This window comes from Aptenodytes forsteri, unplaced genomic scaffold (genome assembly GCF_000699145.1).
Source record: "Aptenodytes forsteri isolate BGI_AS27 unplaced genomic scaffold, ASM69914v1 Scaffold422, whole genome shotgun sequence".
NCBI lineage: Eukaryota > Metazoa > Chordata > Aves > Sphenisciformes > Spheniscidae > Aptenodytes > Aptenodytes forsteri.
This window is the reverse complement of record NW_008795687.1, coordinates 84,329-110,387: the sequence shown is the minus strand read 5'-3', so window position 1 is coordinate 110,387 and position 26,059 is coordinate 84,329. Positions and strand designations below refer to the sequence as shown.

Here is a 26,059-nt window from a genome sequence, read left to right as displayed (position 1 = left end):
CCCCCCCCCCACCCCCCCCCACCATAATCCATCCACTGATGCAAGAAATTCCATGACGTTAAAGTCTGTTGTGGCTGACAATGTTCAGTCTCTTTGTAGTTCTCTGGTTTTGTTCTACTCGCTGGTAGCCTGCCTAACAGGTTAGCTGTCAGGCTTTTGCAGAAATCCTTGACATCATAGATCTTTCTTCTGGAAAATATGCTGCTTACAAGTGTAATCTATGTTTATAGGAAGCACAGGAGTGTCAAAAAAGGTGACAAAATAACGGAAACACAAGCAGGAGGAGAGTAAAATCTATGTAAGAGCAAAAATGAGGAAGAACACGGCAATTGATTTAATCTGAAAAGTGAATTACTTCTGTGTCCAGCTCTGCATTTGGCAGCAGCAAATGAACTCTTTTTCCTTCCTCAATATTCTTGCTTATTTCCAGAACACGTATTAGACGACTTGTAATGAAATTCTTTTCTGTCTGGGTGTGGTACTGACTATGTACTTCAGTTTTCCCTCTTTGCTGAAGGATTTATAACATTCCCACTTACGTTTCCCTTTACCTGAGATTATTACTGTTTATAGGTTTTAGTGTCCCTTTTAAGTAAACTAGGAGGGATTAAATCATCTAGATTTGAATTTAGCCATGTTCTCTAAAAGTCCTATCCCGAGTCTTGGATTTTACTTATTTATTTTGAATGACACGGCTCAGGTCTATTTTGTCATATGTACCAAAATCTACTAACAGCATTCAGTTTGCCTTCCTGCTGACTGCTAGAAAATCTTACAAAGAAGTGTGAATTGTTCAGTATCGTTGCTTTTCACCTAAGGATTTACTTGCTATCTTAGCTTATTTGTGAATCCTCCTCTTCTAGAATTGGAATTTAATGGAAAAGCATAATCTTTTGTAATTTAAAATTTTCCTAAAAAACATTATTAGATGCTTGTAGGAGAACAGTCAGCTCAAGTTAACACAGTAATTCCTATAGATGATTCATTTTTCATACTTAATAAGACTTTCTGTGCTTACTTTGTCTAGCAGTAGTGTATGAAGTCATGTTGCACCTGTTACGCTGGTGGAGAGCAGCATACATGTCCAAAAGGACACCACAGAATAACACCCCCTGTAAAACTAAAAATGAAGAAATGTATTCAAACTTTGCAGACCTGCGTGATAAAGACAAGTTATCTAGCTGTATTTTGAACGGTCCTGGTAGGTCTGCAATACTGAACTCGTCGAACGCATGGATGTTTGTGAGGGTGTAGTCGCAGTGGCATACACAGTATTTCATTTTTATAGCGATGGTTCAGTAAACCTATATGTATGTTCTGATACAGTAGTAGAGATTTGTGTACACGGATACCAAAATGATGTGTACGGGAAGGTGAGTGTCACTGTTCTTCTGTGGGGCAGGTGAGGTATGCTTAATTTAAATTAGTTTCCCAGGGTTTCAAAGCTGAGAGATGAGAAGATTCAGAAGTAGAAGCCAGGTCTCCTGATCCCGGTGACCGGAGCCCACAGATTAGTGCGTGCTACAGGACTGGGGATAGTTCTCTGGGTGTGCTCTTTTAGCCTGTGGATAGATGAAAGGTGATTTGAATTGGAAGAGCAGTCTTTTGCTGAAAGCTAAGATCCCTTTGCTGCTGCTGCCGCTGAGGACATACATGTGGACAGTTACTGCAAATCATCTGCCACGTGATAGTTTTACCCTGAGATATTTTTAAGTAGGACCGTGTCACAGAGTCTTTGTTGGTTAAACACAGTGCTTTCTTGTTACAGAGCCTTGGCTTCAAGACCTAATTTATAACCAGCTTGTTTTTATTAATGATACATTTTTTTCTGCCTTTTAGAAGAACACTTACTAAAATCTGTTTTGTATACCCTATCTTTGGCTATTTTTCAGAAGTTAGTATTTCCAGGAATTGTACTTTTTTTGACTGGCGGAGAACATCTTGTTGCAACTAGCTGATATTCTTATGAGCTTGGATAATTCCTTTTAAACGTCTGAAGAAATTTTGTTTAGAAAAATTAACAGAAGTTATAAATATTTGAGAACCACAGCTGTTTGCATTGAAGTTGCACTGGAATGCCATATGTTTGAAAGAGCATCACCCTTAGTCATAAGACTTCACATACAGGAAAGGGGAAGAAGCATAACTCTGTGCAGAAGAGTTAATAGAAGCTTTTAATTTAATATACGGACAACTAGATATGATTACAACTTGATTTTTTTTTTTTTCTAAGCAGAGTATTATGAGTGTAGGGTATCATGGCTGAAATTGTAAACTAAGGGAATTCAAAAAGTTCTTTTACACTAAGTTGTGACTCTGTGATCTCATGAACGTGTAGTGTGTTTGTGTTTATCCACAGCCAGAAGTCAGGAACAGTGTGGATAATAATACTGTCATTTGTATAGTTTGAATATATTTATGTACTGGCTTGCATTTTTTGGAACAATGAGAAAGCCATGTGGTTAGCAGGAATTTTCTGTAAAAAATGTATTTATTCAAGATTCTCTGGCTTTATTTAATAACAGGAGCAAGGAGATGCATTTAAGGTTATCACAGCAGTAAATTCTGTGGAGATACTTCTCAGTGCAAGGGTACATTAGGGGATTTTGCTGGAAACAGTTGTTAAATCTTTCCATTTGTTTACATCCATTTTCCAGACAGTATTCAACATCGATCCTCCAGAAGGCACAACAGGTTTCATGCCACATCAGTCAATATCTAAATATTAAAAGGTATGGGATGCTTTGTGTTCTACATTTTTCCTCGCTGGCACTTAATATTTGTGCTTAGTGTATCCAAGACTCAGAAGAATGTGGATAGTATAGCAAATGATGATGTTGATTACAGGGAGCATATGTAAGTTCTTCCAGGGGGGGGGGAAACCAACAAAACCAAAAAAAAACCCAAACCACAAAAAAAACACCAAAGGACCTGTGGTTAGTTTAGGTTCCAAGGAAAAAGAGGAGCTAAACAGTAATTTTTAAAGAAACTAAAATGAAATTAGGGAAGTGCAGCAAATGTGAATTACTCAAAACTTTGATACTGCATATTATGCAAGAATTGATGTGTTCTTCCAATAATCTGTTCTCTTGACTTTAGTTTAGCCTACTACCAAGCAAGTATAGTGAAGCCACTCCCCCCTCCCCAAGAAGTCCTTATAATTTATTTAGAGTTTGGGACTTATGGGCTGTGATGCTATAATGAATTTTAGGAACAGATCTTTTTTTAGATAAAAGGTAACTCTCATATTAAGTTTAAGACTTGATACTATTTTTGTTGTCAAATGAAGCAAGTCTTTCTAATGCAATATTTTTTTTTTTTCCTAGTCTGCATGTTTTATTCTGGTGGACAATACCCAAATAATTGGGTTCTTTGTCTCTGCTCAGGGCAGCCCATGAAAAGCTGCTCCCACAAACTGATTCAAAATGGCTGGTTAAATGGTGATATGCTTCTTTGCTCCTTGTTAGATACGTTATGAAAGACTGGAAACAAAATAGGAAAGACAGGAAATAATATGACCTTACTAACACTATAAAAGTGACACTAATTATGTTAATTACCCTTAATATGGACTAGCTTTTTTGAGGGATGAAGAACAAGTTCATTCCTGTAGCCATCTCTAGAAATGTTTCTGTTATTTTCCTTCAGGTACATATTCATCTGGATAACAGTAATCAGAAGAAGAAACAAAGGACAGATCTCTGGAATTCATCGTCTGCAAAAAAACAAGGTACAGGACTCTGTCTTGGGAAGGCTCATGCAAAAGCTGAATTGAAAACTACTCAACTGCTCCTTTCTGATTCAAATAAGAGAAAACAATTGAAGACTTCCCCGTCTGCATTACTTCACATCTGTGAACAGGGAGTCCTCTGGCAAATTTTGGAATGTCATTGTAGGATTTTGAGTGAAACACCACCTATGTTATCTTAAATGTTAAAAATGACTCTGAGGAATAAAGGGCTGAACAGAATAACTCAATGAGGGCACGCTCCGGATCTGTCTGTATGCAAAAAATTTTTTAAACCCAAATGGCATCGTAGTGTTCCTCATAGAGCTGGAAAGTCTTAAGTGCGTGATTAGTATGCCTTGTTGCCATGGCCCAAGTTAAAACCATCAGTAGATGTGGGATTGGGAAAGACTTTTTTCCTCCACTCAGTTAGCAGAGAACCAGTGGGTGGTTTGGCTGTAGGGTTTTTTTTGGTCGTTTTCTGTAAGATGAAGAGACTTGGAGCATTAGTGTTGCCCCAGGGCTCTCTTTCTCTAGAACAGGGTAGGTTTTTAAGGCTTTGGGACTTTAAGTTTGAAGAATTCTAGGATTCTTTGAGGGTGTTCCTTTGCAGTTTTATGTGTCCAAGTACAGCTCCATTGTGGATACAATGAGTGGAGGAGGTGCTTTTCAGCTTTATAGTTACTTCTAAAGGGGAGGTGACATAAGCAATCTCAATATAAAACGTTCTTGTACCAGTGCTGCTTTGTGCGCTGCTGGAGTTCTTCTAGTGCAATTATTCCAGTGAAAGAAAATCATCTCCATTATGGAATGGTTGCTTGTATTGGTGTACAGGAAATCTTCAGACCAGCCCAAGAATGGGAAATCCTCCTTCAGGATTGACGTTGAGGTTTATGAAATGTTCTGTTAGCCTTGTATCAGTTACATTTCTCGGTATAACTGTGTTGTGTTAAACACAAAGTTGGTGTTGCTAAGGCTGTAACTACTTTTTACAAGAAGGAGATTCATGTATAGATATGATACTGAAAATGTGTGCCAAAGGTATTATAAGAGTAAATTCCGTGAAAGTTCTTAGTCTCCGTTGAAATTACTGATATATAATGGAGGAGTGATAATTGGTTGGCTCATTCTGAAGCTCTGTAGTGACGGTTCATGTGATGTGCCAGAGAAATAACACCTGAGAATGTGAATTCTTAGCCAGAAAATGCCATGACAGGTAACAGCCTCAGGGCACTGTTATCTTCTCTGAGATACAACCTTTTCTGAGCAACTTCCTAAGTTCCTCAGGGCATGTTGTCACTTCTTGATAGTTTCAGCCTCAACTATACTTTTCAGTCCTCCTTGTTCAACTGAGATTTCTCCCTCTCCTTGTCTCTCTCCTCCCACCTATTTTGTTCCTTATGCTCTGCAGAGCTTGGTATCTGGAACTACCTCAATATAACCATGCTTCAAAACAACATATTTACAAGAAAAGAAACTTGGCTTCTGAATCAAAGGCTTATCCTAAGGCTCCTATAAAGCAGCACCAAGCTTGGCTTTGTTGGACTTCACCATTCATTCTTTCTGATGGTTTTATTTATTTTTTAATAAATACAGTTAGGTGGAAAACAAAATATTTTCTGATTAGAGAAGACAGATGCAGATCCCTTTACCTAAGCCTTCTCAATAGAATACTTTCCAGGATCTTTGTTAAATACCTTGCCTCATAACTATCTACTTAATTACTCAGTTAAATGCTCTTGAGAATGTAAGTATTTGTTTCACAGAAATCCTTTTGTTAAGGACAAAAGTAACATTTTTTCAAAGAATGAGTTTCCACGAATTTAGTGGTTTTGCACATAATGTAAGTATTTGTTTCACAGAATGCCTTTTGTTAAGGACAAAAGTAACATTTTTTCAAAGAATGAGTTTCCACGAATTTAGTGGTTTTGCACATAACGACCCCTTAAGTGTTTCCACAAAGTAAGTTCTGTTCTGTTCCTGAACAGAAGCATGCTGTTTGGTAATCTGCAAGTTTTGTTTTCCTGAGATATTGCTCAACTGGAGTTTGAAGTTACAGGAATAATTCTAAGTAGATTTTGTTAAATATAGAAATGCTTTAGGTTTATTGCATATTTTGGAGGATTTATACACAAAAGCAATACAAAGCAGTCACAGAATCTTTCTGTGATTTAGTAGACACATACTGATATATTTCTTTTCAAATAAAAACAGTATTTGCAAGTACCTGTGCAACAGACCAGCAATTTGTTGAGACTTGCACTATGTGCAAACCTAGCAGAGGCCAGACAAGACGGATCAAGTCTCCAGTTTCCTGTAGTGGTATAGCAGATTGTTTAGAAATAATGCAAAGCTTTTAAGCATAGCTGTTTTCAAAGGATTTTGTGGAAATTATTCACTCGAGCGTAATTCTCTACAAACTGTAATTGGTGAGAAGTGGCATAGCTTGGGATAACTGAGGAGATTACTGCCCTAGCTATCTGTTCCGTGCGCGGGTGCCACTTAACAAACGCAATATTGAACTGTTGCAGTTTTACATTAAGATAAAATGCTCTTGCTCTTGGTTTGCTCTAAATCACCATGTTGTAAACTATTAGCAAACCATTTCTCCATAGATTAGCTGTCCTTGTACCAGGAATGGAAAAAGCTGCTGCAGAGATCTACTCTGTGTAACATCCAACAGTTCCTGCTGGTGAATGGGACCTTTAAAATGGATCTAATGTTGTTAAGCTTAAAGACATAATTGCAGAAACCAGGCTAAAAATGTACTACAATTCCAGCTTCTCCAAGAACTGGGCAACCGGTGCCCGGCAGTCGTCCTGCAGAGTTAGAGAAGTATATTTCAAACTGAGCATTGGCGAGGCAAATGTGAGTTGTTGGTGTTTTCTCTTCTAGGCCATCCCATATCAGCACAGTTTGCTTTTATGCTGGGATTTCTTAGGCTCCTGACATAAGTGACTTTGCTCTTGTCTGTAGATACTTACTGGCCTGTCCATATACAGATCCTAACTGTAATTTGCACCAATTCTTAGTGTGAATTAAAGAGATACAGAATTTGCTAAATTTTGGAATGTAATTCTTCTAAAATCTGGACACTGTCTGGATGGATTTGCCCAAATGAGATGAAGAGATAAAACTTTAGCTTAAAATAAATGTTCTCTTGTAATTCTAAGCAGTAAGTGACTCACTGGGCACATATTACTGGGGATTTCCTGAAACTGTCAGCTCCTTTTGGAAATACAGTCTTTGAATGAAGTGTGTACATTTAAAAGACATCCACATGATATGTGGATGCTAGGATTTTTTTTTTTACTGAAACTAATCATGCAAAACAGAATCAGAAACAAAATCTAATGTTTCATTTGGCTGGTCTTGTTCTTGACATAGATGATTGTTTCATTCCCTTGTTCCTTTGACTGTCTCTGAAAAGCTGATGCAAAGTTTTCAGCAAGACTACCAATGGTACAACTATAAGCTGAGCGATGAAAGAAGTGACTAGTGTGATCTATCCATTTTTCTTTATATCCTTTCTGTTGATAATTCATAGTATGCCAGATTTTCAGTGTCACGCACGTTGTATATCCACTTCCCACAAAAGATTTGAGCAGAAGTTGAAAGGTTTGGCAGTTGACTGTGGGGAAAATGGAAAGTTTAGGTGAAAGGTTTATAGCCATTGGAAATTCCTGATGGAGAAGGGGTTCTTCAGTTTTCAAGCAAGAGCCGGGGGGAGGTTTTTTATTTTTTTTTTTTTTGGTGTTTTTTTTTTTTTTTTTTTTTTTTTTTTTTTTTTTTTTTAGTAACTTCAGTCGTTTGTCCTTCATCCCAGTATTCTGCAGTTCTTCTACCATGCTTCCCCTTCCAGTTGTCCTTGACAGCAGGAAGTGAATCAGTGGCTGGAGGACTGAGTAGTTTTATCTGCTCAATCTGCCTGTTACTTGCCGACAAAAAGATCTGATGCTCTGTCTTTTCTATAACCATCTTTTGACTAAAAGTATGATCTACTTAAGGTGCGAGGGAGCAATGACCTTTTAAACTACATTTTGAACGGGCATAGTAATTAAATCTGGGAAGGAGCAAGGCAGAACATACCATACATCTGGAATTTTAGCTTCAGATGCTGGCCATTTGACTTTCAGAAGTTCAGATGCAATGTGCTATATGCTAGTCATATTCTAATTTTTCCACTTACAGACTTGCTTCTTAGTGTTTTCTCTTTATTTGATACAGGAAAGACCTTAAGCTATTGGTGTTTCAGCCCCGGATACAGCATGCATGAGCTTGTTCGACAGGGAGTCAGGACAATTATCCTTACTAGTGGGACTCTCTCCCCCCTGTCATCATTTACAATGGAAATGCAGATGTAAGTACCTATATGTGTGAACAGTACCGTTACTCAAAATTCACAATCTGCTCTCGTGATTTTAGGTTTTATCTCAGGATTTTTGAGTGCTCTGGACTGGTAGCCCATAGGGAGTCATATAATGAGTATGACTGGGATCTTACTTTTGTGTTTCTTTAGCCCTTTTCCTGTTTGCTTGGAGAATCCTCATGTTATCGATAAACACCAGCTCTGGGTTGGGATCATTCCTAAGGGACCTGATGGAGCTGTGCTTACTTCTACCTATGAAAGAAGGTAATGAACTTCCAGGTGGAATTCTGCTTTGAAGTCTTGGGTTCCGACATTTTGGGTTCTGCTTACAGGAGGGCGCTGGTGAAATAAGCGATCTCTCTAGTTCTTGGATAAACACCACCGTGTGCTGAATAACAACACCCTTTAACCACTACTGTTGAAAATTTAGAACTAGAGGGCTGGGATCAAATGCCAGGGCACTGAGAGCACTGACAGTCCTTAATGGCCCTGACCAGCCTCAGCTGGGACCTCCACCCACAACCATCGCCCAGGAGCTCCACTTAAGGTCTGGCATAGGCCTTCAGTCACTGCCCAAGCTGTAGGAGTACCTGTCTCCAGCTCTATCGTAACCACGCCTGGCCACAGACCTTGTTGATCTGACCCTGACCTACTGATTGACTTCCCGGTTTGACCTCGGACCTGCCTGTCCCTATGGACCCGCCTCGCCATCCCTGGACTGTGACACCCCTTACTGTCACTGGACCTGCTCCTGGTTTACTGACTTGCATTCCTGGCTTGACCTTGGACCTTCCCCATCACCATGACTTTGCCTGATGATCAGGACTAGTGATTGAGCCCGGCTACCGCATCAGAGTCTTTCCTGCTTGCCTTGCTCTGTTAGTGTGGGTCTGGCTGGCAAGACCCCTGCCCTGCATGCCTTCATACCATGCTCAGGTACCACCTCCCTGTCCCTTAGAGCAGTCCACCCTCACTGACACAGAGCCTCATCCTAAATTTCTTTGCTGAAGGCTTAATTGATTTGGAACACGACTGGCCTTTGCAACAACTATTTTTATATTTAAAGCTTGTCACCATGACCATGGCTCTCTTTTACCTCTGCATTGCCTTCTTAAGGAAAATGTATCCAAATATTTGTCAAGCTTTTCATCATAACTTTTCTTGCTTTTCTCTGGTCTTTCATCATTTTGCCTGTGTCTTTCTGTCCTTCAGAGTAGACAGTGCTTCTGCTGCAGCTTCTGCTGCCAACAGAATATACTGCCAGCAAGGAAGGCCAAAACTTGATTTCGCTGTATATTGACTTCTGTTGTGCAATATGATAGTCTCATTGGCATCTCTGCATATAATTTTAAAAGGCAGTTTCATGCTTTGGTGCACATGGCAGAAGGTTCTGTGCTTGCCAGTTCTCTGAAGTTACTAAAGAGTGGCGTCGCATTGGTGCTAGTACTGTGTCTAGGGATGTAATTCTTCTGTAGTATTTGAGGAGCAGTTCCTTGTGCATGATGCGCGTATTCTTCCATTTAACTTTCTTCATGTAGGACACACGTTTTTATGTGTTGGCACGTTCTTAAATCTATTTCAATTTCAACACTTTAGACAAACCTCTGGCTGAGAATTCTGTAATTTAACCTGCTGCGGGCCTGACTTACTCTTTTTCAGCAGAAAATACAGGAAAATAAAAAAATAGATCTCAAAGAGCTTTTAGTGAAAAAAAGGGAAAAATGCCAGATGTTCCACAGAACTGGAAAGGGACTCAGCAATTGTAACTGATTTTTACAGAGAAGTAGTAGTCTGGAAAACCCTCAGACTGTATTTTTCATTTTCAGAAGCTTAGTGTGCCGTTTCAGTGTATTTTGTTGAAGATACTGTCTTTTGAAGGGGGACGGTTGGGGATTCCCCCTCCTAAGGCCTAGAACACTCTTTTTTTTTTTTTTTTTTTGAAGGAAGGGAATTCACAGTGGTTGCTGTGTTTTGACAGCGTCTGTGTGGTGATAAGGTTTTTTTCCCTTGCGTATGTAAGTTTCCTGGGAAAACATTATGCAAAACTACAGGGCACTAAAAAGGAAAGAAACATAAAGGCGTGCGAGAACAGTCAGGGCTGGAAGAAACAGCTAAATACTGCTCATTGTAGAGCAGTACTTTTTCAGTCAAAGCAAAAGTAATTTACTTGGCTTATGCCACGAGTAAATAATAACCATAGTAACCAAATTCACCTTTTCTGCCCCTGCAGCCTCACCACACCTAATTCATCAATAATTATTTTAAATAGTTGTCATGTTAGTCAGGCTTGGCAGCATCTGCAGATTTTTCTGACAGAACTATCACCCTTAAATTGTTAGTATTAATCATAAAACTCATATGGCTGCCCATTTCCGCTTGTTACATTTTGATAATATTGAAGCTTAGATCGTCTTCAGTGCTAATAATAAGAATATTTAACAGTAATGTGTAGTCAAGGTATTACTGATTTTGTGTCCTTGGTGTGGGTGCTTGCCACAGGAAGGAGAGCAATTGGGAGTATGGATATGCTATTTTAGATGAATATCAGAGGAAGTCAATATGTATGAAAAACATAAAAAAGGAAATACAATGATGTTACTTGATTTTTCTTCTTTGTAGGTTTTCAGAGGATTATTTATCTTCTTTGGGGAAAACAATTGGTAAGTGAAGTGTGAGGATTTCGGAAATGGGTAGTTACACAGGATTTTTAGAAATCTCCTAGAAGGAGAAATACTAAAGACGACATAATAAGACAGAGAAAGGTAAGGGATCGCATTGCATATCTGAATGCTGTCTGGTTTTGTATGCTTCTGTTTGCTCAGGCAGCTGGCTTCTGTAATTGCATACAAAAATGAGTTTGAGTCCTTGGTTTAATACTTCCGAGGTAGGAGTTCATTTTTTATTGTCAGGTGTTTGTGATTGGGTCAAAAATGTGGTTCCTAAACAGCGTCAGAAAGTGGTGCAAACTAGAAAATCAACGCGTGGAGACGATGCAGCCAAGAATCGTTTGCAGAGCAATTAAGGGTCACAAGAAGTCAATGCAATTTCTTGTGATACTCTTAAAGGCACTGTGTCAAGCCTGCCTTAAGTCAGCATTTATTGTTTTGGTAATGTTTTACAAATATAATAGAACTACAAAATTTTAACACATGAGGACAGAGTAAAACTAGAAAATCAACGCGTGGAGACGATGCAGCCAAGAATCGTTTGCAGAGCAATTAAGGGTCACAAGAAGTCAATGCAATTTCTTGTGATACTCTTAAAGGCACTGTGTCAAGCCTGCCTTAAGTCAGCATTTATTGTTTTGGTAATGTTTTACAAATATAATAGAACTACAAAATTTTAACACATGAGGACAGAGTAAAAGAAGAGCATTTGTGTAGCTTGGCTAAGATCTGATTGAAAGGAATCTGTTAAATCTAGAAGTGTTTGAAGGAAATGGAGGAGAGTGCTCTGAGGTGTTCAGCTTGGCCTAAAAGGTAAAATTAAGAAAATGTTTTCACAAAATACCAGATTAATGTTTTTTCAATAAAGTGTATACTATTTGACTAGAAAACTCTCAAAAGCAATCTTGTGGTACCTCATCCATTGCTTTGAATGTTTAGTGGACAAAGAGTGGTGAAAATGATCTAAAAATAGATCCTACTGTCACAAGGGAAAATATGGCAGATGATGATGTATCTCTTTCATCTATAGTGTTTGGTGTAGCTCATAATATCTTTTATCCTGTTAACACTACATGTTAGAAAGCTAGTTAGGCGTCTGTATTAAAGTTTATTCCTTGACGAAAGGTAAGGGATCATGATGTAAAAAAAAAAAACCCCCAAAAAACCCCCAAAAAACCAACCAAACAACTCCTAATGCACGAACATTCGTGTCAAGAAAGCAGAAAAGATTTTGGAAGGAACCCATGCTGTTAGTTTATATTTTCCTCTGCGGTCCGTGTACTCCATCCCAGGATGAAAATGCCCTCAGCTCTACACTCGCCTGTCTCGTTGCAGGTAACCTTGTGCGAGTTGTACCGCATGGACTGTTGGTGTTCTTCCCATCGTATCCTGTCATGGATAAGAGCCTGGAATATTGGAGAGTATGTTAGTTGCTCTGCCTTTATTAGGTGGTTTGGTTACGCACGTCAGACAGTTTGTAGTTATGCTATCTAACCATGCTCATTAAAAATTCTTTGTTAATAAGTAAATTATAAAATCTGGAAAGTAAAAACCCAGGTCAAGCTGCTTTTATTTTCATCACAATACACTGAAATGCAGTGTTGTAGAAACCAAACTCAGAGGAATCTTAATACATTATCTCATCTGATCTGATCTCAAAGTTCATTTAATTTCACCAGACTTCTCTTTATTAAACCTCTGAATTATAGTTGGTCTAAGTGTTTCAACTCTTAGGGAAAAAAACCCAATGTGAGCATTTCTCTTTTTATTTTTAATTCGTAACTGTTGCAACTGTAACTTTTGTAACTGCTGTGCTCGTGACTTGAGTGTCCCTGGTGAGACTCGGTAGAACAGTTCTATTTTAAATGCTCCTCCTCCTTAAAAGTGAATGCTGGGCCAGAGGTGGATGTTGGGAACTTGCAAGTTGGAAGGAAAAGAAACAGATCTCCCATCTGCGTAGTGTCTGAGTTGCACCAACTGCAAGGAGTCACCGTTAGTGTTAGGATTGCATGTTTCTGCTTCCATCTCTTCCTACGTTTGGCAAGAGAGGAACAGACCGTGTTGGGGAAATCTGTGGTGACCGCTCCTGAGCATTTCCTTTCTCATGGGCGCTTCTGGTGCGTGCTTACTTTCACATGGCCATTTCTGATATGTTCATAATCTGTTTAACAGGAGCATGATTTTGCTAAAAGAATAGAAGAAGTGAAGCCAATGTTTGTGGAACCCAGGAACAAAGGAAGCTTTGCAGAGGTTGATTATTTGCATTACATACCTGTAACATTTTCAGAAACTGTTTTTAAGTTTAACTACCTTCTCTAAGATGTGTTTGGGTGTGAAAACACATTTTATCCTAGGATAAAATTAAAACTCTGAGTGCTTCTTTGAAGTATAGTTCTGTGCATCCTTCCTTTACTCTTTTGGCCGGTTGTGCAGGGTACACTCTTCATTTGAAATCCAGTGATGTAACAGCGGCTAACATACACATGTACCGAGTAATCGAGATGGTAGAAAGCTGTCACTTCAATAGTCAGCATCTTTTAATGTTTGGCGGGACATTTTCTCCCAGCTTGTCATGCTTTGGGTGTTAAGGAATTGTGCAGTGTCATCTTGTTTATTTATAGCAGCTCTGTTTACTTCTTAGAGTAAATTATATCCTTGAATTGCTTTCCTGGTTTGCCTATTTTACTCAAGGATCTGCAGAAACACAGGACAGTCCATGTTTTACCTTCTCATCAGAAGTATCTGACATTAATCTTTTATGCTTACCCAGATGTATTCTAGATTTCACAGTAATGTAAGGATTTTGCTAAGCAAATGGCTTCTCGCATTTGCAATTAGTAAAAGTAATGAAAATTATACTAAGCCAAATTAATCACATTTTAGATCTTAGTGTACAAGTCAAATTTAGCTAGAACAGCTTTCTACTTATGCGTATGCAAAGGATAATACCATTCCTGCTCTTGCTTAAACTAGTTTATCTTTTAGGTAATGGATGCCTACTATGACAAAGTTGTCTGCCCTAAGTCCAACGGTGCTGCTTTTTTGGCAGTGTGTCGGGGGAAGGTAATGTAACTGAGAACTTGTTTTATCTGAGATCAGATTATATAGCTGATGGAAAAACATCATTCTCGATTTCAGTACATTTCTGTTATTTGACTGTAATTATATGTGGAGGAGACCCAAGAGAAGTAAGATGCCCTGAAGCCTTTTCAAAATTATGTCAAGTTTACATATGCCTCATTCCTGTTTTTATTAAAGGGATACACCTTTGAGTTCTTCATAGGGGATAAGCATCACACATATTTCCTGTTGGCTGCTCACCAAAACCTCAACCCATTAGATGAGAACAACAGCTTTGGAGGAGAACTAAAAGAAACATTTGTAGTCAAACATGTTAGAACAACGCTGCTGAAAACCCAAAATATTGCTTAGCTTTAAAAAATTTGCATTAACTTCAAGTCCTCTGGACACATTTGATGGCCTTTCATCTGCATTTTCCAGTGCTGATGATAAATTGATTTATGATATCGGTGGAAATATTTGCAAAATCGTAAATTAATCCTAGGGCCTTTTTGCTGCTGCTTACTGCCTACAAAGAGAAGATTCAGCTTCTTCTGAACCTTCAGTCCTGCTCTCCAAAGCAGCTGTTCGATCAATGAAGGCATAGCTCTTTTTGGGTGGGACTCTCGATTGAATATGCCTGTCCTTCCAACAATAGCGTATTACCCTGAGAGGAAGAGACTCTGTGGAGAGATCATGCTTTGCAGTAACACACAATTGAAGGATAGACTGTTTAGTTTATTGTAGTCACAGGGTTAACAGTATGACTGCAAAATTGGAATTATTTGAGAAGATAAACCAAGAGAGACATGTTGTCAAAAGCTCTAAAACTAGCTCCCTTCTCAGCTGTCACTGCAAGATTCCCTCCCAGGTTGTTGCTCAGCTTTTACATTGGCAGTAGGTTCTAGCAAGCTTTTTGTGTTCTCTGTTCCCTGAAAGAAACTTTAAAAACCAGTTCTTTTTATAAAGAGGAGATTCTGTCCCAGTTGCTCTGGTTCTTCTACTAGCTGTATCTAGGCCTGGGGTGTCTTTAAAAGTTCACAGGAATTTTCTTTCCTGTTTTGAGGGGGTGAAGGGCAGGTTTGGGTTTTGGTTTGTTTTTTTTTAATTAGTTTTTTTAATTAGGGGATTTTTTCTTGTTATCTAAGGTTGGTCTTCTCATGCTTTTATTAGCCTGAGGGGTTTCCTTTGTGCCCAGGATAAAATGTCCATAAATACAACTATCCAATTGCTAGCTCCAGGTGGATTACAGTGCATGTTGTGATTGCTGCTCTTAGTGGCAGTGCTGGCTTAAGCTGAGTAGAGTTGGTCATCCCACCTGCCCGTCCATCCCTGATGTTATATTCCATCACAGCTGCTTGTGCGGCATGGTAAATGCGATTGGAGAATGGATTCAGCTGAAAAACAAACCAACTTCCCCCCCTGAATTATTTTTCCAGTCTGTTCAACTCTGATTTTGTTCATTTCACAAAGTGATTTGCCAGCACAGCACGGGACGTGAGCACGTAGGGGGGGATGAGCGACAAATATTTGAACCGATGTAAGCAGCACAGCTGGTGGATATGACACTATAGTCTGGTGGATTCTGAGCAGATTTCTGGTAGCATTCCATTATTGCTTTGAAATTATTCTGTTCATTTTTAGTATCAGAGAAGTTTGCTATGTTCTTATCATGTCTTGTTAACAATTCAGGGTATGGAAGGTTTAAAGAGAAGTATTGACTGACATTTTGTGCCATATCATTCATATCTTTGAATACAGCTGTTCTGCTTATCCAGGAATAAGACACGTGCATTAATGGTGCTGGCTGAGGTATGCTTTGTCAGGGCCTCCTAGAGGAAAAAGCTAAGTTTAAAGTCCCGGTAATAAAAGCAAAAAATCTAGTTGAAACTATTCATAACGTATTCATAAACTACACTTGGCTTGGGATTTAATTTAATGGAGAAAAAAGGCCAATAACTGCTGAATTGCTCTGAAATATCGCTTCAAATCCTGTTGGTAATGGAAAACACTCTCTCTTCAGGCCAGTGAAGGCTTGGACTTTGCAGACATAAATGGACGAGGCGTCATCATTACTGGGCTTCCGTTTCCTCCTCGTATGGAGCCCAGGGTTGTTTTAAAGATGCAGTTCCTGGATGAAATGAGAAGAAGTGGTGCAGGTGCACAGGTAATACTGGGCAACTTTTCACTGTTGGCTGTTTGCGGGTTCGTGTCATTGTTTCTCCCTCTTGTCCCTGTGGATTTTGGCTTTTGTTGTCCTCCCAGCCTCATGGGACCATGAATATCAAAAAGCCAAACAACCTTGGGAGTTTGTCACAAATAGTCACCTTTTTTTTTTTTTTTTTTTTAAACAATGTTAAGGGTTCCAAATTCTGTCTCCAGTGACACGGTCTCAATCAAATATAGGCTCAAAAAATGGTATAAAGTTTCAGTCAAAATCTCTGTATGCTTTGGGGATTTTTGTTTTGGTGGTTTGAGGGGTGGGTGTTTGGTTTTGGTTTTTTTGTTTTGTTTTGGGTTTGTTTTTTTTTTTCTCCTATTGCTTCAGGCATGAGAATGAATGACATTATAAATTTAGTTTATTGTCCTGCAGGATAGCTGTTAGGTCTTAAATAATATGGTGCGTCTATTGTACTACCAAGGCTGTCAGTGCATCATATACTAAATAGCTCCTCAAGCTGGATATTACTACTTGAGTTTTCTGTGCGCCATAAGTCAGGTGTGATATTCGAGTCAACCTGTATTTGGCTTTCCAAAGCTTTCAGAGATCTGTCAGATCTTGTTTGATACTTTTTTAATTTTTTTAGAAAGGAATAGTGACTGTACAGCACAGAGAATACGTTTTACCTGGTAAATAACGTTAATTCTTTCTCCCACCTATTGCAGTATTTATCTGGGCGTGAGTGGTACAGTCAGCAAGCTTCCCGGGCTGTTAATCAGGCTATCGGCAGGGTCATCAGACATCGCCAAGACTATGGTGCTATCTTCCTATGTGACCACAGGTGAAATCTTGGCTCTAGAACATAAAGATACATCAACATCTTTATATCCCAACACGGGTATTGGTATTTTGTATATGAATGTGCTGACGTTACTGTTTGGAGAAGGCCACAGTTCGTAAGTAATTAAATTATTTTATATAACAGGTTATAGAAGTATTGTACTACTTTAAGAAAGTAACTAGACTGTTATCTTCTGCTCCCAAAATATACTGTCTTGGAGCTGCAGAAAGAGATCAATGGTATTAATGCAAAATAAGCCACTTTGTTGGATTCATGTTCGTAATGCTACTGGAAATTACGTGATAATAACTTACGGTTTTGCATTTTCTCCATCTCTCATTTGAGAAGGTAGTCACCAACACTGCAGTTTTTTGAGAGAAGGGGGATGAAAATGGGGAAAGATTATATTGCTTGAAACAATAGAATATATATTAATATACTATATTAATGCTATATTACATTAATATCCATTAATATAATTAATATAATATGTATATAGTAGGCAACAAGAGTTTAACTGATAGCCTTCAATGCTGAGGCTCGGCTGGGGACAGTGAGAACACCACAGTTCAGTGCTACGGTTACTGTTGCGCAGTTAGAAATTTTATGGAGGAAAGATAAGAATTGGCTGATCGCATGGTACGTGGTATCAACAAAGCCCTTTTCTCCTGAGTGAAGACATCACCTCATTATATTTACTGCACTGTTTCGATCTTTTGTTGTCTTGCTGCTCTTCCCTTGTCCTTTTGGACCCTGATCTAGTGTTTGTTTAATTCATGTAGGCCAACCTGGCAAATAATTCTCTCTTTTTCCAATCCTGCACAGGTTCACAACTGGTGATGTAAGAGGCAAGCTGCCTTCATGGGTCCGCCCTTATGTGAATGTTTATGACAACTTTGGGCATGCAGTCAGAAGTGTCTCCCTCTTCTTCCGTGTTGCTCAAGAAATTGTAAGTGTCTTAACAATGAAATAAAATAAAAAAATATTTCTTGATCATTTTGGAAACTGGGAATACTAATCCAGGTGAGAGATGTGACAGAGTCACTTGCCTTGTCACTTCTCAACATTGGAAGCCTTACAGGAAAAGAGATAACGCCTCATCTTTCTCCAAGAGTGAGCTGGGACAGGATGTGTTGTCATGCTGTGCAACTCATTAGGTTAGGTCACAAAAATAACTTCTTTTTCCAGTCCCTCCTAAATAAACATAGCTTTCATTGGATGGTATGCAAGTACTGGAACTGATGTTAGCATCAAAAAGCTTTCTACCTCACCTTCAGGGGGAGGGTATGTGTGTGGAAGAATCAGTCAAACCCTTAAATTTAAATCGAAGCTGACTGGTATAAGGAGTGAGTCAAACCCATCAGTTATTATTACAGTTCACCACTGGGTCATCTTTACTAATATGGCTTCTCTCTTAGCATTAAGAAGCTCTTTTTCTCAGTAATAGTTCCCTGATTTAAAAAGTAACATTGTAAAAAGACTTTCTAATTGACTGGAGAAAGTCATAGCAAGAAATGGGCTAGAAGCCAGAGTGGGGAATTCTTTGTCCCCAAAATGGAGATTAAGATTAAAATGAACACTTAAGATTTCACATACAGACTTGGATGACTTCCTGGAACATGCTTTAGCCAAATAAAAGTTCAAAATAATAAGTTACAGATGGATGATACTGGACAACTTGATGATCTTTTCTGATCATAAATGAGAGCCTCATGATAACTAAGAACCACAACCCAGCGTGCTTTGCCAGAAGGAGCTGTGTTTCAGGAATAGCGTTAGCAATTGCACTTGCTGCTCTTCCCTTGTCCTTTTGGACCCTGATCTAGTGTTTGTTTAATTCATTTAGGCCAACCTGGCAAATAATTCTCTCTTTTTCCAATCCTACACAGGTTTACAACTGAGAAGTGAAGCAATTGTTCTTTAGCAGGGCCATGACCCTTTTTCTGCTACACAGGTCACTTAGTGCTAAGCCTGCTTACTACACTTAATCTGTGTCACTTCCTAGGTATTTGATCCCTTTTTTCAAAAGCACATAAATCCCGAATGCTTGACAATCTTGCTGTCAAGGGTTATTCGGGAAAAAGGATGTGTCTTTGGTTGTTGCTGGGATTTTTGGTTGCAAAGGAAGTGCAGTAGAAGAGTAGCTTTTGCTTACTGTAACATTTTGTAAACTGCTTGCAGATGCCCCCACCCCTGCCGCAATGCCCTTCTGGCTCTGCTGGTTCCCTAAGTGAAAGTGATACGTCACCATCTACTTCATCTGAGCAGATCCTCTCCCTGAAAAAAGCCAAAAACTTGGATGACCATGTTCCCAGTTTGAAGAGAAAAAGAAAAGGTAGGTTTGGGTCCTCACAGATATACTTTTTTGTTTTAAGCTGAACCAAAAAAGGAGGAGCAAGAGACTAGGAACTGGAATGGGAGAGAAAGAAGGAGAGCTCAAAGGCTGATGTAAAACTCTGATCAGAAGGGACATAGCTCGGCATTAGAAAATGGGGGAGACAGTTGCAACTACAGAGCAGAGAGGCAGGTGGGGCCTGAAAAGGTGTCCTGCAGAACAGGAGGAGTTTGGTGGGATATCATAGATAGTTTAAAAAATAAAACCTGGAAGTCTGTTTCTGACTAGCACTGACTTTCATATGTCCTTCTTCCATCCTGTTGTATAAATGACTCTGTAAGAGTAATCTGACTAAGAAAACAGAAGAGGGCATTGACCTTGGAACAAAACAGTATTTTAAAATTTGTGGTTAGCTAATACCAAAGAATAAAGTATTTCTCACGTCAGATATTCTTTCAGAATGTTCCACTCTAGATTGCTTGCTGTTTTGGAACAGAACAATGAAGTTGTTTTTAAAACTGTGGTTCCAAAACTGTTATGCCTGAGTGCGAGGGTGATTTCACATTACATCTAAGCCAGTGTGACTGCAGGTTGTCATTGAAGGGGATTAATTTGGCCACCACTTTTTTCTCCCTCAATTTCCAGCCATGCACTTATGCTCCTTCCCTTGATTTGAATCCATCTATTGTGCAACTGCAGAGCAAGCAGATGAGCTTGCTGAACCAATTTACCTTTCATCCATGTGACTGGTAGATCCATCTCAAAGGATGGGCTGGAATGTGTGACTGGAGGTAAAGGGAAGAAGCTGCATTGCCTCTTTTGATACGGATTTTCAGTTGTAACATCAAACTGCACCTGTAATGATAGTTTTGGCTAAAGAGTTTCTTGTACTGACTTTTTAATTTATAGTGTAATATACTTCCATTCTTCTCAAAAGAGTGACTTTTCTTAGTAACTGGCTGTTGAAGTAATTTCACAAAATAGTGGAAATATATTTTGAAGAGAATGCCTTTTAGAAGTAGCAAACTGATACTAATTTAACACTACCTACAACTCTTAAATTCTTATATTTAAACCCAAATATACCTGGATCCTGATTAGTGAGAATATGTGTTCTTGGGACCTGAGGGTGACTGTGTCTGATACCGTGAGAATTGTAGGCTTTAAAAAAAACTTGTTCTGTTTAAAAATAATAAAACGTATTTCATGCCAGAATCTCTTAAAAACAGGAACTCAGCTTTTGGGAAATCCATAAAGCTGAAGTAGTTAATCACAGACAACTGTTGCAGTAAGACTTTTTCCACTGATGCTAAGCCATTTTGAGGTTAAATATGACCATCGCTTAAGTAAAAGTTTGAGAGAAGTCCACCAGGTTGTGGTAACAAATGCTTGAGCAATTTTGGGAGAGATTAACCAAAGCAGTCTTCTTGCTAAGTCATATAGTGCAATTTTGCAAGATGTGAAAGGTTAAATACATCAACACATCTTTGTGGGTTGCTACGTAACGTTCTGAGGTCTTACTAAGTCAAAGAAAATGCAAGAGATAATGCGGGATGTTAATTTGTCATCTGTATTATGCTGTGATGCCAGTAAATGGAGATGGAGCATCCAGCCTATGCACGGAATATGAACAAGAGCTCGTCTCACCTAGAAGACAATGTATGGGGCTCTTGGATGCATTGGAGCGCAATGAGAAGAGCAGCGAAGATGCCGAGGAGGAAAGTGACTTGTCAGGAGAGGAAAAGGTAATGGCAATGGTGTAGCAAAATACTTGCTTATAAGTGAAAATTGTAGGCTGTAAAGCAAAATGAGTTTGGCATTGATTTCAGAGTACCTGTTCAACCCACTTTCAAGAAAAACTCGCTGTGATCGGCGCTGGTAACTGTAAGTTCTCATAATTTAGCTTAATCAAAGGGTTTCTTTGCCATGTTCAACTAGATGACCAACAGGTACAGACTTGTGCTGTGCTCCATAGCTGCTGACCGCAGAGATTTCTGGAAGTTAACTGTGCTCTCTGGAGAGCACAGAGCTCTCAAAGAAGAGGGGGGTAAATACACAGTTCCTCCTGGGTGGAATCTGTGTCAGCACTTGGTATGTGACCAGATACTGAGTTAAAAAAAAAAAGGTGGGGTGGGATGTTTATGAATTAGAACTTGCACTTTCAGGTGAAAATCTTTGATTTGCCTCAGAGAATGAATATTGCAGACTTGAAGAATATCTTACCTGAATCAAAAATCCACTATTGCATTAAGATCAACAAAGCTCCGTCTGTGCTGTTCACTTTCTTTCCTCTCGGATTGGTACATCAGTGATTAGGCTGTGTTCCTCTTGCTTTCCCAAAATCCCTGTTTGCTGTTGTTGGTGGGGTAGCTCCATTACGTGGCTACCATCAGCAGGAGGATTTTACTGCTAGCTCGCAGAATTGGTTTGGCTGATGACTAGTGTGTGGACTCCAGGAATGCTTATTGCCACATACCTAAGGAGTTTGCTTAGGGGAAGAGTGCCTAAGGGAAAGTGTGGAGGTGTAAGGAGTATCTGGGGAATATGTAAGGAGGCCTAAGGGAGGTAGATGGAGACATACAAAACAAAGGGAACGTACAAACTTGGAGAAACGAACAAGGACAGAGAATATTTGTGTTCAGCCGATTGAGAAATTTGCTCCGTCACCCACGGGCTGCCATGGCGTAGACACCAGAACTTATTCTTTGGAAAGCCTGGCACATCTCCAGCAACTTCGTAACTCAGCTACAGTATCTTGTTAACACAGCTGCACTGCTTTTGGCATAGTTCAGCATTTCCCTAAGTCAGATAAGCTGATGGTCCTAATGGCTCGGCAGTGAGTCAGCTCGTGTCCCGCTTTCTATATTCGGCATTACTGCTGATCTGTGGCTTGCAGACATCTGGGGGGTCATCCTGTGCTGCACCTAAATTGATGACCCTGGCGCCAGAGACCTGGGGAGTGTAGTCCTGAGACATGCAGTGCCTCTGAGGGAGCCAGCTTTCACTCTGAGTCTAGTAGTGAGCTGATTTTAATAAGCACTGGATTTGGGCTGATAAGGGGGTCGGTGTGCTTTCATATCTTTCTTCACCATCCATCATAGTATCTGTGTTACCATTTTTTTCTTTTATCAAGGTTATACTGTACCCTTGTTCCCTAAATAATGGAAGTTTAGCTGCTGTCATTCTGAAACAATTTGCTTGGGGTGAAAAAGAAGAAAAGAAGCCTTTGTCATCTCAAAAAATCAAAATACAAGAAATAGTCTCTCAATCCATTTAAAGAATGATTTGACAGTTCACCTTAATCAGTTTTCCTTGTGAGATACGCCTTATGGAAACTTGTCTTCAGAAGCCTTATTTCTTCTGGATCATGCTATTCAAGGTGGTGCCTTTACATAGTCCAGATTAAGAAGATGGTTTTTGATTGTTTTTCTGACTTACTGCGTGTATCATAAATGCTTGGCTTGCTGCTTGTATTCCAATTCTTCATTCCATTACATGATGCTTAAATAAAATATATTTAAATGCGCACTTAAATCATGGTCAGGCTTGTCTGGAATTCAGTATCCTCGCAGTATTATGAGTGCACTGAAGGTTGTATTTCTGAGTATCAGCAACTGACTCTACGAACTGCTGAATCTGAGGTTATTGGCTTAGGGTTTTGTTTATTTTTAGTGGTGGTGTTTTAGTTGTAGTTAGTTTAATTTGACTCTGAAGCTTTGTGATCTGAATAGACATCTTTAGAAGTCACAGCGGAATATAGGGGTACTGTTATGTTTCACTAGTTCCTCTCACAAATGAACAACACTGTACTGTAAATGCACTGATAATCACATTGTTGCTATGAAATTCTCTTATTGGGCAAGAGCGAAGAAATAAATCCCTTCACATACCTGCTTTCTCAACAGGTATGTAGAAACCAACTGGCAATATGGGGCTATCCTGCAGTTTCTTCTGTTACTTACGTGATTGTCTTTAATGTGGTTGATACTGGCTTGATCTAATATTGGAGACTCTGCTATTAAGCAGTTCCACTGCTCTTGCTTATGCCCGCTCACTTCTCTTTTGGAGCTTTGTATATACCAATCTTCCCAGTCACTGCAGTACAAGCGCAATTCTTTGTTGCTGGGAATGGGAGATGCTAAAGAGCTTGTCAAGCCACAACTGTTTCTGCTACTGTCTCATCCTATATGCCCTAATATTTTCTACAAGACTGCTTAGGCTTCCCTTCTCAGTACCCCAAGAAAAGCCTGATACAGGTTTTCTTCAGAAGAGAAGCACTTTCAGGCAGGAAGGGGCATGTGAGGCATTAGTTACACGCAGGTGTGTGTACAGTCCCAGGGCTACCCTGAAACAGTTAGTTGTAAGTCCAGCTTTGCTTAATTGGGAATCTGCACCCTCAAGACCAACTTTGTCTTTAATGTCCTCTGTTTTGGTCTCTCTTTCTGAATTGTCCACTCAGTGATTACCTTCTAGAAACATGTATGTGTCTCAGGCTCTGTTGCAATAATTTAGGTTGACTTGTTTCACTTGCTTGAATGGTGTCACAAACTGGGTTAACAAGCTTTACTACTGGAACTGGCTACATTAAATGGACAATAACTTTGAAAAGCATGTTTTTGAACCTTTCTTCTTTTCTTTTAATCTTCACAGGCACAACGTCTGTCAACACTTTCCCTTCAGTATGAGAAGAGGTTAACAGATGAGCAGAAAGGAGGAAGGAAGAAAATAAAGCTAGTCAGCAATACAGTATGTGTTTTCATGTGTCTGTGCCATCCCTTTGATCTGCAGACTGCTTTAATTTGAATTGCAAATTTCCAGGCAGACAGATGACTCATGCCAGAACAATTATGTTTTTTCTCCAAACTGTAAATATTCATCAGTGCACATCTGCAATCTATTTCTGTCATGCTCTTTCTCAAATCTAGACATCACAGACCTAATCAAGCACAGGTCCAGGTAGGGCTAGTAGGTGAAAAGAATTGTTATCTGGCATTGACTGCTTTGTGAACATCTTCTCCCATTGACCAGCTGTGGTGGGTGGTTTCATTCTTTTTGATTAGAATAGAATAGAATAGTTCAGTTGGAAGGGGCCTACAACGCTCATCTAGTCCAACTGCTGGTAGAGCCTCAAATGGTATTACTGACCAGTTTGGGGTAAGTGATCTCATTCTAACCCCACCTGTGGTGGGTCATTGTTGTGTGTTATGTTTGCAGTTGTGCATTATTGTTTTGCACTGTCTCCAAGCTCAGTTAACTCATTATGCAAGCTAGTTGCTTAAGGGTCACAATAAATCCATGAGAATCCCCAGGTGATCTTTGTGTGCCAGTAGTTGTCTGAGGTACTGTCCTAGCTGGGTGCTGTCTGTCTGTCAGACTCCCAGTCACCTGGCAAACAAAACTGATAAAAGTAGTCACAGATCCAGAAGCTGATAATATCCAAGGTGTGAGGAAGGGAGCAGGTTCATTGCAGAAGGTTGTGTTTGCAGTTTGTTGCTATGTGATGTCATGATGAGTCAGCCTAGCCCTCAAGGTTTGGAGTAAATGTCATTTCTCAATTAAGCCTTCTCCTAAGAATAGAATTGTGCAATGAGACTTGGCTGCCTTCTCTAGGAATACTCCTCTTAAGCAGTCAGTTTTGTCAGCAGAGAAGGTGAATAGCATCGCTCCTCTTCTGTGAGGGAGTGAATGCTCATGGATGTTAGAGGGATTAATTTTTTTAGAAATAGATATAATAATCATCTGGGGAAATTAACAATATACTTGTGCCTCGGGATTGCCCCAGTGACACTGTTTTTTGTCATGAAGACATGTGACAAGGGTCCAACAGCTTATATGTTCAAAGTGTGTGAGCACATTGTAATGCACAGCCACTTTCATAAAGGAGGGGTTGTTCTGAATCTTTTTCGAGTCCCTGCTGCTTGTGATTGTAGAAGAAGAATGTTTCCCAACACGAGGGAGTAATCTGACTTGCTCATGTGTATAGTGTCTTCAAGCATTTTTGTTCCTCTAAGACATTTCTTGAACACCTTCCATTCTTTGTATCTCCTGCTTCAGAGATTCATGTTTTTCAGTTAATTGGACGTTTCCAGGCAGTAGGCCAGTTAGATTTGTGTTTATTCTGTGGCACTGAAGCGGTTTTGTTTTTTCAGGAAATAACACATGGGTACGGGGGTGTCTCCCATAATTGCAAGAGACAGTAACCTATTAGTTGAAAGCATTTATTGTTCTATGCGCTGGTGGAATTGTAAATATATTGCTTCCATCTGAATTCATGTGAGAGTAACTCCTCAAGTCATACTATTCACTGAAAAGTCTTCCTGTCTTCGCAGCAAGCTGATAAGAAAGCAGACCTGACGGAGCCGAAGAAGGCCCGAGCTACATTGTACATCGCAACAGTGAAGGAGACCCTAAGCCAACAGAACTATGATCTCTTCTCTAAGGCTCTTCAGCACTACAAGAAGACAGATGACTTCCATGCTATGTTATCTCAAATGAGCTCCCTCTTCATAGAGGATGAAAAAAAGCATATCTTATTACGAGGTATGACAACTTCCCTAGTATATTTATATGACGTGACCTTTTCCTTTTAAATAGTATACTTGGGTATTTCAGATGTAAGTGTTTTGGATTTGAGGTACAGATCAATCAGGATGATAATCATTAACATTCATCACTTTATATCCCCAGATCACTGTCGTGGTTTAATCTCAGTCGGCAACTAAGCACCACGCAGCCGCTCGCTCACTGCCCCCCACCCGGTGGGATGGGGGAGAGAATTGGAAGAGCACAAGTGAGAAAAAACTCGTGGGTTGAGATAAAAAACAGTTTAATAATTGAAATAAAATGATGATAATAATAATATGATAATAATAATAATACACAAAGCAAGTGATGCACAGT

The 26,059-nt window shown here is 39.4% G+C and overlaps 1 protein-coding gene across 1 annotated transcript in view; it reads left to right on the top strand.

Moving 5' to 3' along the window:
- The window catches only part of RTEL1 (regulator of telomere elongation helicase 1), a 52,776-nt gene that overhangs the window by 13,940 nt on the left and 12,777 nt on the right, over positions 1 to 26,059 (top strand). Inside the window, 15 exon segments of the mRNA XM_019472998.1 lie at positions 2,658 to 2,732; positions 3,649 to 3,730; positions 7,955 to 8,087; positions 8,247 to 8,360; positions 10,716 to 10,756; positions 12,098 to 12,183; positions 12,935 to 13,012; positions 13,748 to 13,825; positions 15,846 to 15,989; positions 16,709 to 16,824; positions 17,650 to 17,773; positions 19,006 to 19,159; positions 20,750 to 20,904; positions 23,810 to 23,905; positions 25,489 to 25,699. Of these exon segments, the coding sequence (XP_019328543.1) occupies positions 2,658 to 2,732; positions 3,649 to 3,730; positions 7,955 to 8,087; positions 8,247 to 8,360; positions 10,716 to 10,756; positions 12,098 to 12,183; positions 12,935 to 13,012; positions 13,748 to 13,825; positions 15,846 to 15,989; positions 16,709 to 16,824; positions 17,650 to 17,773; positions 19,006 to 19,159; positions 20,750 to 20,904; positions 23,810 to 23,905; positions 25,489 to 25,699 (1,687 nt within the window).